Source organism: Tachypleus tridentatus, chromosome 7 (genome assembly GCF_004210375.1).
Source record: "Tachypleus tridentatus isolate NWPU-2018 chromosome 7, ASM421037v1, whole genome shotgun sequence".
NCBI lineage: Eukaryota > Metazoa > Arthropoda > Merostomata > Xiphosura > Limulidae > Tachypleus > Tachypleus tridentatus.
Window position 1 is genome coordinate 9,262,098 of NC_134831.1, and position 16,080 is coordinate 9,278,177.

The following is a 16,080-nucleotide window of genomic DNA, read 5'->3' on the forward strand; positions in this document are numbered from 1 at the left end:
AACCCGCGAATTACGAGTCGCACGCCTTACGCGCTCGGCCATGCCGGGCCCCCCTGGGCGGAAGTTAGGTAAATCCATTATTAAATTATTGTCTTAAGAATGGAAAGTTGTTTCCCTTATATGTAATTGTAAGAAAAAACCTTGTAACAAAAACACAAAATGTGAAACCTTAAAATTCGGATGTTTCTCCGCATTCACTCAATAAACTTTCAAATTTCATGAAAATCCATCCACACCCTGCAAAGTAGTTACATAGACATACAACAAACAGTACTATTTGTATAGATACTTGTTATAAGACACAAGTATCAGGCCTATTGTGTTTTAAACACTAGATTCTTTAACTAGTCTTTTAGGGATTTTCACGAGTTATGAGAATGTACAAGAATTATATCTCAATTACACTATGTTTGTCAAATCCATTGTTGACGGCACGTTTCGCTTAATCCAAAGCTATTCAAGCTAGCTGGGATACAATCAGTACAGAAGTTGTTGGAACACTATTTATAAAAGCCATTTCATACACCAACAGTTATGGTGTGTCGTTCTTTACAAACTGGGAAAGAACAGTTACAATTACGTTTATCATGAAACAACAATATTAGAATATCATTAGTGAAAGGAAGAAATTGAATTCAAGAATTACCCGCAACAAGCCTTTCAACAAGCCTATTTCTCACTCGTATCTTATAGTTTCAAATTGGCATTTACATAATGCAAGAAAGAAAACGCTATAATATTTTATTATCATATTATCCTAGCACGGCTCCCCAGTGGCACAGCGGTATGTCTGTAGAATTACAATGCTAAAAACGGGGTTTCGATACCAGTGATACGTTTTGTACTTAATTACAAACAACATCCTAGCTCTTTTCCGTCTATATAACATTATTATACTTGTTTTAGGGGTACTACATTTATCAAAGACACGTTAAGGATAACGAGTTTTATTTAAGAACGTTTATATGTTGAAAAGGACTTGTAATTAAATGGATTTGATTATTACTCTTATGACGCACCTAAGGACCAAACTAAAGAGTGCAAACCACAGAACCTATATACTCTAACCACTAAGTCAATATTGGCTCTTTAACAGAAATGGATTTACTATTAGATTAAAATAGATGACAGCATCAAAGACATTACAAGGAGTAATGAACACTGTTCACAGAATATTAACTCCTTAACCATCTCTAATAAACACCTACCATCAACTCTTAGTCTGACCGAACACCTAACATCTTAACCATTCCTAATAAGCACCTATCATCAACTTTTAGTCTGACCGAACACTAAACACCTTAACCATCCCTAATAAGCACCGAGCATCAACTCTTAGTTTGACCGAACACTAAACACCTTAACCGTTCCTAATAAGCACCTACCATCAACTCTTGTCTGACCGAACACAAGACACCTTAACCATCCCGAAAAACACCAACCATCAACTCTTAGTCTGACTAAACACTTAACGCCTTAACAGTCTTTAATAAATATCTACCATTAACTTTTGTCTGACCGAACACTAAACACCTTAACCATCCCTAACAAGCACCTACCATCAACCTTTAGGCTGATCAAACACTTAACATTTAACCATCCCTAATAAACACCTACCATCAACTCTTAATCTGATCAAACACTTAACATTTAACCATCCCTAATAAACACCTACCATCAACTCTTAATCTGACCAAACACTTAACATTTAAACATCCCTAATAAACACCTACCATCAACTCTTAATCTGACCAAACACTTAACATTTAACCATCCCTAATAAACACCTACCATCAACTCTTAATCTGACCAAACACTTAACCATCCCTAATAAATGCCTACCATCAACTCTTAATCTGACCAAACACTTAACATTTAAACATCCCTAATAAACACCTACCATCAACTCTTAATCTGACCAAACACTTAACATTTAACCATCCCTAATAAACACCTACTATCAACTCTTATCTGACTAAACACTTAGCATCTTCAGGTACACTAACTGCCTCAAAGTTAGGAACGCGATTTTCGTTTTTCAGAACGCAATCGAGACACAAGCAAATCCATAGCAAGCAGGAAACCATGAACCATGCCCAGTACTTCATCATACTAAGGTTTACTTGACAATGAAACTCACTATCAGTGGGGTTAAATCAAATATACTGGTGTTAAAAAATCAGTGATAATTCATACAAGCTGTGCCCTTCATCAGTCAAAGTTACTCAACTAATTAAGTCAAAAAGAACTGCCACTAAGTTCGCTCATTTATACATGCTGTAAACATCCATGGCGGTATCGTACGAGTCATATTTTCTGACAAATTGGTCCAAATTAGACGAATGGATAATTAGGAAAGAGCTCTGCGTTCGTATAAATTTATGATAATATGTTCGATTACACAAGCGATACTATACAGTCATGTGACAAAGTTAGGACACCCTATGAAAGCCTATGTATTTTTGTAACATTTTTGAATATATAAATATTTATTCTCAATTTCAACAATACTGAGAGATTATAGGAATATAACTAAACAATTAAAACTGAAGAAAAGACTTTTCAAGATCTTCTGTAAAATGTAATTCTACAAAAAAGCATATTTATATGTATACCTTTACTCACGATGTCTTGTCTTGTCTAGGTACTCACGTATTGTATAACCTGTGCCGAGGATGAGAAACCTACAAATATCGAGATCAGATTTAGTTAAAATTCAAAAGGAAATGAATTGTTACAATCGGTATACAAAGGGATTGAAAAATACGTAATACATCTGGATGTAGTAAGAAATTCATGAAATGACACATATTATTGATACACATGCAAAAATAAGTTTCCTTATCGAATACACACTCTCACCCGAGCGGTAAACCGCTCGGAAAACTTATAGCATTGAAATTCCAGGTTTGATACCTACAACTGGAACAATCCATGTTACTCACACGGTACATAGTTGTACGTATTATTACGAATATGACACATCTATGACTGAACATTCTCCCATGTTTGGAAAATAAGCAAAGTTAATGGACACAGGAAAGATGGCGCTCACAAGGGATGGTGTGTAGAAAATATAAACATTTGGTATCTTGTTAAAGTTAATAGCCAGTCAGGTGAGAATACCAGCCATCAACCCTATTAACTCAGTATTTCTACTTATTTTCAAAATGAACGATTTAAGTACACTAATTCCTTGGCGTTTTAGATAAATATTCACTGCAGACACTCGTATTCTTATTCTACAAACCCAAAATACATTTAACTCCACCAAACAGAAAACTAGGTGCAGATTTTCTTTAACTGTCAGCCTCGGGTTTATCAGTTCTTTAATTAACTCTATACTGTTGTTCTCTCTCGTCTGTAGTTTCTAATTATCAAACTTCAAGCTACATGAAGTAATTAATGTCTCCCTACGTTCTACTGAAGAGATAGTTACATCTGTTAGGAACCAATTCTTCCGGCTATGCTCATCTTTTCTTTTCAGAAACTTTTAGAAAAATTCTTATTTAAAATGTTAAGTCGTAATCATGTAAATGAAAATAATAATCACAGAGAAAGACTAGCACGAGTGAATTCTTTTTGAATACATGAAAATGTGTTTAGTCGTAAAATTTGAGGGGGGATGTAACAAATACAAAGAATCAGGCATATTTTGCCCAGGGAAGTTATTAATAAAAATTAAACATTCTAAAAATATGTTTTCAAAATGTTTTAAAACTCTTTACTGCTGTTAGTTTAAAAGAAAGAAATAAAACCATAGTGTAAGTTAAAGTATATTAACTTGTATCACATATATCTCGTTCGTTACTGTTATTCCAAACCTAAGTTATTGTGTATAAGTCGTTCGATACTGTTATACCAAACGTGTTATCGTATATAAGTCGTTCGATACTGTTATACCAAACATGTGTTATTGTATATAAGTCGTTCGATACTGTTATACCAAACATGTGCTATTGTATATAAGTCGTTCGATACTGTTATACCAAACGTGTGTTATTGTATATAAGTCGTTCGATACTGTTATACCAAACGTGTGTTATTGTATTTAAGTCGTTCGATACTGTTATACCAAACATGTGTTATTGTATATAAGTCGTTCGATACTGTTATACCAAACATGTGTTATTGTATTTAAGTCGTTCGATACTGTTATACCAAACATGTGTTATTGTATATAAGTCGTTCGATACTGTTATACCAAACATGTGCTATTGTATATAAGTCGTTCGATACTGTTATACCAAACATGTGTTATTGTATATAAGTCGTTCGATACTGTTATACCAAACATGTGTTATTGTATTTAAGTCGTTCGATACTGTTATACCAAACATGTGTTATTGTATATAAGTCGTTCGATACTGTTATACCAAACATGTGCTATTGTATATAAGTCGTTCGATACTGTTATACCAAACATGTGTTATTGTATATAAGTCGTTCGATACTGTTATACCAAACATGTGTTATTGTATATAAGTCGTTCGATACTGTTATACCAAACATGTGTTATTGCATATACTTGTACAAATTTGTTGAATTGTTCTTAAACACAAACTACATAATGTGACACTTATTTGTTTTGTGTTCACTGAACCCGAATTTTAACGTGTTAACCGTCTCAGGGGCAGTCGTACTTGTATATAGTAAAATCACACCTCTGAATGTATATAGTCGTATGTGTTACTACCATTATGACACACCTCTGACTGAACATAGTTGTACGTGTTATACTAATATGGCATACGAATGACTGTACGTAGTTGTATATATTACTATATATGGAACCTGTATCGACCTATATGCTATTAATTATATCATACCTATAAATTTCCGCCAACGTTGTCAACAGTCATATTTTAAAATGCGATTTTTTTTTATTTTCTCATCTCTTCCCTGTCATAAATTAATTCTATTTCTGGTTGGTTCATTCTCAAGTGTTTACATATATATATATATTGTCATTCAGAAAACGGTATAGCTTATGAAATGAGAAAATTGACTAAAAATTTGTACATGTAATAGAAAATACGTTTAGCGATTAGCCTCCCATTCTTAAAGCAAGCTTTCCTTAACGAAACGCAGTCAGTCTCATAAGTTTGTGTTTATAGCAAAACACCAAAGAGAATTTTTAAAAAATATATTAAATATGCAAAAACAATTTTGTTTGGAAGCCGGTAAAACGATTTTATACGGTAAAAAGGAACGTTAGAGATGTCAACAATTCAAGTGTAACAACCCAAACTTTAAGAACTGGTACCTTACGTCACTGATCCAGTATTCATGTTAAAAGAAGCCAATCATTTGTGACTTAGCAACGAAAAAGATTGTCAGCGTCCTATCAACTTAGAGCAGTCTTTTTTATAAATGAAAAAAACTCATGGTAAGAATTCTTTACCTAAAAAATATCGTTTTCCGTGGTAACTGGAGTGAGAAATGGCCTATGGTTGCTATCATGCTCATGTCCATCCTCGTGGTACCTTTACAACTAAGCATTATAATCTCCTTGTATTACTATGAAATTCTTGCAAAAAAGTCTCATAATTCATAAGTAATCCCACTTGATGACATATGCTATTTACCAAATTAAGTACCTTTAGTTTAATAATACGTTCTTCCGTGTCACAATAATAATAGGCGCTGTATATCGACAAATAATTCAAGTTAATAATAATGAGATTCACTTATTCATTTTTCTTGTCAGATTTTTCTTTCCTCCAAGCAGAAACGTAATATGTTTCCCGCTTACTTGCTTCTTTGTACACAAAGTTAAATTTTCCGTAATATTAAATATTAATACATTGTTATTTAAGTAAGATTTTTATGTTAGATGATTAAGCCTAATTCGCATCTTTATCGGTCACTGTCGAAAAACTTCCAAGTTTTTACTTGTATCTAATCATGTACTTGTGATAAATAAAGAAACGCTATTATTAACTCTTAATAAACAGAGCAACACTATTATGAATTATTACCTTGTTCAAGATTTGCTTCACTTTATCTCTAACTATTTACAGCTATTATTATAGTATTTTTAAAATACTATGAGTTACATAGAACTACATACATTCACATAAAGGCAAATTATAATTTAAACCGAAGTCGAAATACAAGGAGGCATAGCACAGTAATTCTGCTGTATTTCATGTGGAATAGCGATTTATTTAATTTTCGTTAGAGTTTGGTTTATCCGTGAATTTTTAGTTACACTAAAGTAGTAACTCACCTTTTAATTAATCACGTTATAAGTAAAGATGTGTGCATTGACATCAGTTTCCCTAGTGGTGTCGTACAAGTTTTGTTAATATAGTAAAATATCTAGATGCATAACTCCATGAGATTTACTCTCGTAACCTAAAGCAGACACAAAATGGTGAACGATAGAGTTAGTGAGATTTTGTTGTTTGTCAATTGATATTGTTGTAGAATAGTGATTGGAATAAATGTGTTATTTTTTTGTATCTAGTTTTCCTTCTTCTGGTTCTTATTCCTGCCTTCAGACGTGGAAGCGTTATAATGTGACGGTCAATCCCACTATTTGTTGGTAAAAGAGTAGCCCAAGAGTTAGCGGTGGGTGGTAATGACTAGCTGCCTTCCCTCTATTCTTACACTGCATAATTAAAGCCGGCTAGCGCAGATAGCCCTCATGTAGCTTTGCGCGAAAATCTAAAACAAACAAACAAATCTTATTCCTAATTCCGTTAATTTAAAATAATTGGTGATACTTATGTTTTAATGTTTATTAACATTAGTATCAAGTCCTGTGGTAGCATGTGTATGTGCTTTTGGTAAGTGCTAAAGTGTTATTACTGTTTAATAAATAGTTTGTTGTTGTTGTAGTTGAAGCCTGGCTGTAGCAGCGTGTTATTTCAGACAATTACACGCACTTCGATCAATTACAATGACAAAGTGACTTAGTAATCACAAAATAGATATTTATTTTATTATTTTCCTCTTCGAATTATGGGTCATCATTGTCATTGTGAAATTGAGCTATGACGTAGACATTCACCAACTGATATAGCATGTAACATATGAGCTATGACGTAGATATTCACCAACTGATATAGCATGTAAAATAATAAATGTGATTCTTCTATCCACGTAGTGAATATTGATGTAATTCTAAATTTATATTCCTACATCTAATTTTCTCTATATATATTCATAGCGCGTGGTGTATGCACAAAATTGCTTTAAAATATTTAAAGCATTAATGTGAACCAGACATTCATTTATTTCTTAGAATGAAAATTCAAATTTTTACAGCGTGTTTTTTTGAGAAACGTTACTACACTCAATCATTTATACGCAGAGAAATTCAACCAAAAAGTTGTGAACGGTTAAATAAAATGCCATACCTGAAACGCTACAATCAGGGATTCATTTTAAGTTTTAAACAGAACAGATTAAAACTTAAAATGTGTAGAAGTTTCAATACAAGTTATAGGTTTAACATATAATCTGTCTGTTCGAAATTGGAGAGGGCTTTAGATAGATAGCCCAATCTGAGTAGATGGTAGGTGCTCTCTTACCTCTAATCTGTTCGAAATTAGAGAGCGCTTTAACTGATAGCTTTATATGAGTTAACGGCGGGTGCTCTCTTCCCTCTAGCTGTAGCTTAGTACAAAATTTATCAAACAAAGAGCAAGTTGAGGTTTTCTCTTAGGTATGTTTAAAATCGATTTTAAACAAAATGAATGTCGTACACACATCGCAGAAATTGTTCAAAACTGGTATTTGTTAGTCGTTCAACACAAAGGTACACAATGTATCGTGCACCCGATGGAGATTAGAATCCGATTTTACATATAATAAAATTTTACATATAATAAAATAAGTGGTCAAATAACGTGACGACTCTTCTACTCTATCAGATGATAAAATTATAGTTACTACTAGAACTAAACGTGAATAATAAATCTTGATTTTGGTTATTCGCCTATTTTCCACTTTGGAACGCTTTGGTTAATTGAAAAGTGGCATATACAAAGGTACAGCGACTATACCAGTAAACTATTCATATCTGGCTTCTGATTACTTGTATTACGTACCGTTTTGTTTCGTTTTAATACTTCGTCACTTCAAAAAACAATATAGGAGTTGGCTCCACAAAGACATCAGTTGTACAGTGTACAAAGCACTGAGTATTCTACAAGTTACATACATCTAATATTAATCTGTTATTTGCTGATAATTTTTGTTTCACCTTCTACTCAAGCTTTTTAAAATAACAACAGATTTCTGTATAAAAAAAAAACTTCAAGGGATAATAACATCGTTTATACTAAAATTCCCATTTTGTATTTAATTTTGCATATAATAATAATAATAAAATAGGCAGTCAAAAACAGCGAAGACTGTTTTGCTCCATAACATGATAAAGTTATAATTATTACAATACCAAGATAGCCTCTAGGCCTGTTGAAGAAAGAATACGATGAAAGAAAATATAAAATCTCGGTTTCAGCTGTTTGCCTGTTTTCGACTTTGGACGATCTGTATAGCTGAAGAGCGGCATATACACCAGGAGATAGAGCGGCTATACCAGGAAACTCTTCATATCTAGCTTCTGATGACCTAGAGAAAAGAAGATCGAGATTACATTTGTATTTCTTTAATACAGACGTCCGTTCTAGCGCACTTTCCGATAGAATATCAGTTGGACAATACTGTGAAATAACTGCTAAAGAAAAAACGTTTTAGAAATATCCTTACATGTAATGGAATAAATAGTAATATACGAGGTCTGATCGAAAAGTTCTAAGACTTTTTCTGTCACAGGTGCCAGCACAGGGGCAGTAAGCTTCACTGAAGTGTGTAAAAAGTACAAATAGTGATCTACCCTACGAACAAGCTATTTCTTCAGACCTTATACCCCTGTTGTGAAAAACGTGTTCAAAGACAGACGTATCTCTTGACCTGTCGTAATAAAAAATGAACAGGAAAGAAGAGCAACATGTTTGCATCAAGTTTTGTGTGAAATATGGTAAAGGAGGAACAGAAATCCTCGAAATGTTAAGAACTGTCTTTGGTGATGACTGCTTAAGTAAGGTTGTCGAATATCAGTGGATAAAACGCTTTCAAGATGGCCAGAAATCAGTCAATGATGACCCACGTTCTGGGCGACCGTCGATTTCCTCCACTGATAAAATGGTCTCTAAGGTGAAAGAAAAAAAATTCAAAGTGATTGAAGATTAACTATCCGCAAACTTGCTGATGAACTGGATATTTAATTTGGATCGTATCAGGTGGGCATTTCCTTTGGATCGTGTCAGGCGATTTTACTAGCAAAAAACTGCATGCTTCGAGTGTCTGCAAAATTTGTTCCAAAGCTGTTGACGGATGACCAAATGTTTCACCGTCAACAAGTGCGAGAGGATCTGAAAAGAAAGCTAGAAATTGATCCTAACTTCATCAACGTCATTATTATTGGTGATGAGTCATGAGCATACGGTTATGACCCTGAAACGAAACTTTAATCATCCCAGTGTGAAGACAATGTTGATCGTGCTTTTGATGTTCGAGGTACTGTTCATCATGAATTTCTACCTCATGGCCAGAAAGTTAACCAGGCATTTAATAAAGAAGTCTTAATTCGCTTGAAGGAGAGAGTTAGAAGAAACCACCGTGAGCTGTGGTAGAATGGTCACTGGTTTCTTCACCATGACAACACGCCTTCACACACTGCTGTGTCTGTTCAAGACTTTTTGGCAGAAAAAATAAACAGCTCTTTGATACCACAGTATTCTCCCAATCTTGCCCCGTGTGATTTTTTTTCTGTTCCTGAAAATCAAAATTAAGTTGGAGGGAAAGAGATTTGATGACATTTCAACTATCCATAATAATATGAAAATAGAACTTAGCTGCATAACAGTTGAAGACTTCCAGCATTTCTTCCAAAAATGGGAGGAACATTGTAACAAGTGTATATCAGCTGGGGAGATTACTATTTATACTGATGTATGTACATTATTCTCCGGAATAAAAGTGAAGTCTTAGAACTTTTGATCGTATAATAATGATAGACATCTATAACTTTATTAAAAGATATATGCATCACAAAAGGTATTTTAAAAACTTCTGATGTAAAACTCTTTAACAAGGTCTATAATGTTTTAAATCTGAAAACTTAAAAAATGTTACCATAAAATATTAATTTCTTTAAAAAACAGAGATAACTATACAACTAATCAATTAATTTCTTGCAGCATTATAAAATGTATCGAATGAAAAGCTTATATTTTGGATCCCACACCACAAACTCTATTGTCGCCCATATACTAAGCATTCAAAAAGGTTCTCTCATCAAAAGATAGTTTAAAGTCTGTGTCAAGCAATCTATTATTGCATTATTGCTTTGGCGTCAATCGATTCGACTTTTTGTTTTAATTCACAAATCGGATTTCTCATTATTTTTATATGTGCGGTTGAGAGATTCTTTTATCTATCATATTAAATTATTTTTTAGTGTAGTTGTTCTCGACGTGTATTATGTTATTCGGTATTATAATAAATCCGTTTGTTTTTCTACCATTTCTGCAACTGATTTCCTTGTGAAAAAGATCTTGGAATAAGAGGTTCTCGATAAAATATGTAAAGTTCATTATTTTATAGCTGAGTAATCTCGTGTTTTTCACGAGTTCTTTTTTTTAGGTACATATATATATTTCGCTATACATGTATTACACTAATTAAGAAATGAAATGCTATTTCGTATTAAACGTTGATAACAAAAATAATTACTAGTAATTAAAATTTCAATACGTACAAAAAATTTTGGCTTTGTCGAACTAAACAGAATATAAAAGAACTTTATAGTTATTTCAACTAAAGTCATCTCATTTATGGTTGATTGTTAATTTCAATGAAAGTATTCTCTTATAATTATGGTATTTTTTTAAGGTTGCTGAATATAATAAACTACTAAGTTACTTATAGATGCGTCTAGACTTTACTACATAATTAGTGAGTGATGCGACAAGGTATTCTTAAGATAGCATTAGGAACACGTGTACCACATACAGAACATTGGTTAAATCGATGTATTTTGTAATTGTTAAATATACGCCACTTAAGAACAACCCGTTTCGTTTGATATCGACCACCGGGAAGAGCAGCTCAAGAATCAGTTATTTCAGTGTCTCATTAGATTCGTTAAGTGTAGTTAATCTTCTGAAAGGATGATAACTTAAGATGCGTTCTCATTAACTCTGACTGAGGAGATCTGGACACTCATAAAAACATTGATCTAGAATATGAAGGATGCACTATTTCATTATCAAACCTTAATGTTAGTATCCTATTGTCTGTGTATATTCATCAAAATGCTTTAGGAAAGACGGTAATGTTTATAAGTAGTACGTACTCTAAGGAAAAATGTTAACTTACATGAAGATTCCAGCGCTTAACATTACATTAAAGCCTTGCAAGAAATATTACGTACCTACAGTTATTAGAATGAGGGAAAATACCATTTATCTACAGGGTGTCCCAAAATAACGTTTACCCTCTTTGACTACGTATAGCTAATAAACCGTTTCATTTGTTTCACATTTGACTTGTGTCCAAGGACGGTGGATAATCAGCTTACAATCGAGCACAAAATATTAATTCTCAAAACTTTTTGGAAAGTCGAAAACAAAGCTGAAGTGCAAAGACGTTTTACTAGAAAGTTCCATATAGATGCGCCATCTCGCCCCAGCATTTCACGCTTCATCGCCAAGTTTGATGAACACGAAACTCTTCACCATATGAGAAAGTGTCGCTCCGGTCGAAAAAGATCATCACCAAGCCCAACAAGAGAGCAAGAGGTCATTGATAATGTTCTGAATTCTCCAAGAAAATCAGTGCGCCAACTGTCTTGTGAAACAGGTATCCCTAAATCCAGCGTTCATCGCATTTTGAAGCGTTCCCAATTCAAAAGTTTCATCCCATCGCTTGTTCACGCTCTGAATGAAGATAACCCTGATCGAAGGGTTGAGTTCTGTGAATGGTATCTTGCTAGATGAGCAGGCGATGATGAATTTCCACTCAAAATTGTTTGGAGTGACGAAGCAACGTTTAAGCTGAATGGCTCAATAAATCGACACAACTGCACCTACTGGGCAACAGAAAATCCACATGTTACAGAGGAACATCACTTGAATTTACCTGGAGTGACTGTGTGGTGTGGTCTGTCCGCTAGGGGACTCATCGGACCATTCTTTTTCCAAGACACCGTAACAGGATTGAATTATCTCAACATGCTACAAGAGTTTGCCATGCCACGCATCCAAGAACAATTTGGAGAAGAAGAGTGTTTCTTCCAGCAGGATGGCGCTCCTCCCCACTTCCATCGCGACGTGAAAGCTTATCTGGTTGCATCTATGCCAGACAGATGGATTGGATGAAGAGAAAGTGTAGAATTTCCTATCACCAGATTTGACACCCATGGATTTCTTTTTGTGGGGGTTTCTGAAAGACAAAGTTTACAGCACAAAAAGGGCAACAATTGACGAATTGAGAGTTGCAATTGTAGAACAATGTGCTTTAATACCAGATGAGATGGTGTTTGATGTGTGCACTTCCATTTCTTCCCGTTATGAGATGTGTCTGGAGCAGAACGGATTTCAGTTTGAACACCTGAAGTGAAACAAGCAAATTGTGACATTTTACAATTTCAACCAAGAAGAGTTTTTCTTGAGGAGAATTTTATTTGTTATTTTTCTCTTGCTTTCAATATTAAATCTTTAAATAAATCCTTTGGCTATCATATGTATCTTGTTTCATTGTTAAAATCAATAAACAAAGCAAGTTATAATGATCCAAAGAGTGTAAACGTTATTTTGGGACACCCTGTATATCAAAAACACCATCTTAAGTTTGATGTCTATTTCAAACCTTCACACTGTTATGTTGAAAATTTATATAGTTATAGGAAATTTACAAACAGATATAAAATAATTCTTAGTATCAAACGTTTAACAGTCTTGAAACCCGGCGAGGTGCTTCCTATATTTGAATTAAAGAAAATGATCTAATCTTGAAATCTAGAAGGGTGCTTTCTGTAGCTTCGTTGAATCACACAAATGTTGCACTTCGAAACAGCTTAAAACTATTCTACTATACAAAGAAACAAGTAGTGACGACTAATCTTACTCGGAGAGAAGAAGTAAAATGCACATTTAGTTGTTGTTGTAAACAGAAAACAACACTAATTCTCGATTGTTATTTTTGTGTCTAAAAATTATATCGTTGTAAGAAACGGTGTATTCTACGATAGCCAATATTTGAAAATGGTTGTATTTGGATTAAGAGGTTTAAGATATACAATTACAACTGAAGAGTAATTTATCCTAAACATGCTTAACACATGCAACATATCTGCACATGAGGATGACATATCAGAGTCCGCGTTAGACTAATGTAGACAAAACTCTTTACATGTTCACAAGATTCTTATGTTATTTCAGTCTTCTACCAAATGAATCTGGCCAAATAAAACTGTTAGAAAGTCACCTTAGTATAATGAAATAGTTTAAAAAAACTATAGACATGAGTGTTATCTGAATTAAAACTAAACTTGGTCAGTAACAAATAACCGCCTCAGATTTCATTTTAATATGATATGTATTCAACCCGACAAGCCAACAATATGAAATTCGATTTATCGCTTGAGATAATTACTTTAGAATTTAGAATAATTATTGACAGTTTTATAACAAAGTCTAATGTATTTCCAATTTAGTTCACGTTTTTCACTCTTATAATAAAAAGGTGTTTTGATAAATGAAATACATGTTAACTAACATTAAACTTCAACAGATGTTTCTATCAGAATGTGTTGATCAAACAAAATACGAGTTTTCAACCTCTCCGTTAATGTTTCCAAACAATGTATGGATTTTAAGGCGCCTGACTACTGACATGTGTAGCCTTTAAAATACATGAATAATAGTATTCTGACTACTAACATGTATATATCACATCAATTATACATTTGTAATAGTTATTAACTGACAATTTACCTCTGATGTAGATGTTAAATCTAACGACAGTTTATTAGGAATTTTACTCCTTATAAATATACGTGTCATTGATATAAAAAACAACAACAACAAAGTTATACAACAATGATAACTCCAATTTTACAAAAGAATAGACATACGAAAGAAACCCGAGAAAATATTGTGGTTTCTCAGTCCTTGAGGATTTGTTTGTTTGTTTTGAATTTCGCCCAAATCTATTCTACGGCTATCTGCGCTAGCCATCCCTAATTTAGTAGAATTTGGTGTTTTTTTTTTTTGTTAGGCAGCTAATCATCACCATCCACCGCCAACTTTTGGGCTACTCTTTTACCCACGAATAGTAGGATTGACCGCCATATTATAACGTCCTCACCACTGAAAGGGCGAGCATGACTGGTGCGACGGGGATTCGAACCCGCGACCCTCAGATGACGAGTCGAACGCCTTAACACACTTGGCCACGCTGAGCCGTCAATGAGGGATATTACATCTTAGTACAACTTTTAAAGTTAAATTCAAACATTTCACATTAACATATGCGTGCCAAATTAAAACTGATACGTACGGACGCCTTCCAAATAACATATCAATCTCCCAAGTGCAGTTAAAGCTGTTTTCCACAGTGAATTCATAGCTTTAGTAATTGCTTTTTATCCCTTTAGATGTCTGTAAAGTTTCACGTAAATTACGTTCATTATCGAGAATTTTCATTTGCGACAAAATTGATAATTCAATATAATTTAGTCCAAATTGAGTTAGGAAAATAACAACTAATCTTATTTCCCAATTAACACTTTTTAATCATTAATTTTTGTTATTAGCTCTCGTCCTATCATGTACTTTATATCCCTTTTTGACACAAATAGCAAATCGTAATATTCGCGTGAAATAAGAAAAAGTATTCAATAAATTTAAATTGCAAAATGTCCACTTATTACACGTAGATCGTGCTTCAAACTTAGAAGTAATTTATAATAATGTTTGTGACCCAATATATTCAATATAAATATATTGAAAACAAATATTCATGGAGAGAAAGAAAGTCATTCATAGTTAACTGATTACATTATATGTATAGCTACAGGTTTCGGAGGACCATGATATAATACCCTGTTATAAGTTTTTATAGCCACAGGTTTCGGAGGACCATGATATAATACCCTGTTATAAGTTTTTATAGCTACAGGTTCCGGAGGACCATGATATAATACCCTGTTATAAGTTTTTATAGCCACAGGTTTCGGAGGACCATGATATAATACCCTGTTATAAGTTTTTATAGCTACAGGTTCCGGAGGACCATGATATAATACCCTGTTATAAGTTTTTATAGCCACAGGTTTCGGAGGACCATGATATAATACCCTGTTATAAGTTTTTATAGCCACAGGTCTCGGAGGACCATGATATAATACCCTGTTATAAGTTTTTATAGCTACAGGTTCCGGAGGACCATGATATAATACCCTGTTATAAGTTTTTATAGCCACAGGTTTCGGAGAACCATGATATAATACCCTGTTATAAGTTTTATAGCTACAGGTTCCGGAGGACCATGATATAATACCCTGTTATAAGTTTTTATAGCCACAGGTTTCGGAGGACCATGATATAATACCCTGTTATAAGTTTTTATAGCTACAGGTTCTGGAGGACCATGATATAATACCCTGTTATAAGTTTTTATAGCTACAGGTTTCGGAGGACCGTGATATAATATCCTGTTATAAGTTTTTATAGCTACAGGTTCCGGAGGACCATGATATAATACCCTGTTATAAGTTTTTATAGCCACAGGTTTCGGAGGACCATGATATAATACCCTGTTATAAGTTTTTATAGCTACAGGTTCCGGAGGACCATGATATAATACCCTGTTATAAGTTTTTATAGCCACAGGTTTCGGAGGACCATGATATAATACCCTGTTATAAGTTTTTATAGCTACAGGTTCTGGAGGACCATGATATAATACCCTGTTATAAGTTTTTATAGCGACAGGTTTCGGAGGACCATGATATAATACCCTGTTATAAGTTTTTATAGCCACAGGTCTCGGAGGACC

At 33.7% G+C, this 16,080-nt stretch overlaps 1 protein-coding gene across 1 annotated transcript in view; it reads right to left on the minus strand.

The window, feature by feature from the left end:
* Positions 1–16,080, minus strand: part of LOC143255065 (uncharacterized) — a 155,481-nt gene that overhangs the window by 119,276 nt on the left and 20,125 nt on the right. The window contains exon 2 of the mRNA XM_076510114.1: positions 8,411–8,586. Coding sequence (XP_076366229.1) covers positions 8,411–8,586 — 176 coding nt within the window. The remainder of the gene's footprint in view (positions 1–8,410; positions 8,587–16,080) is intronic.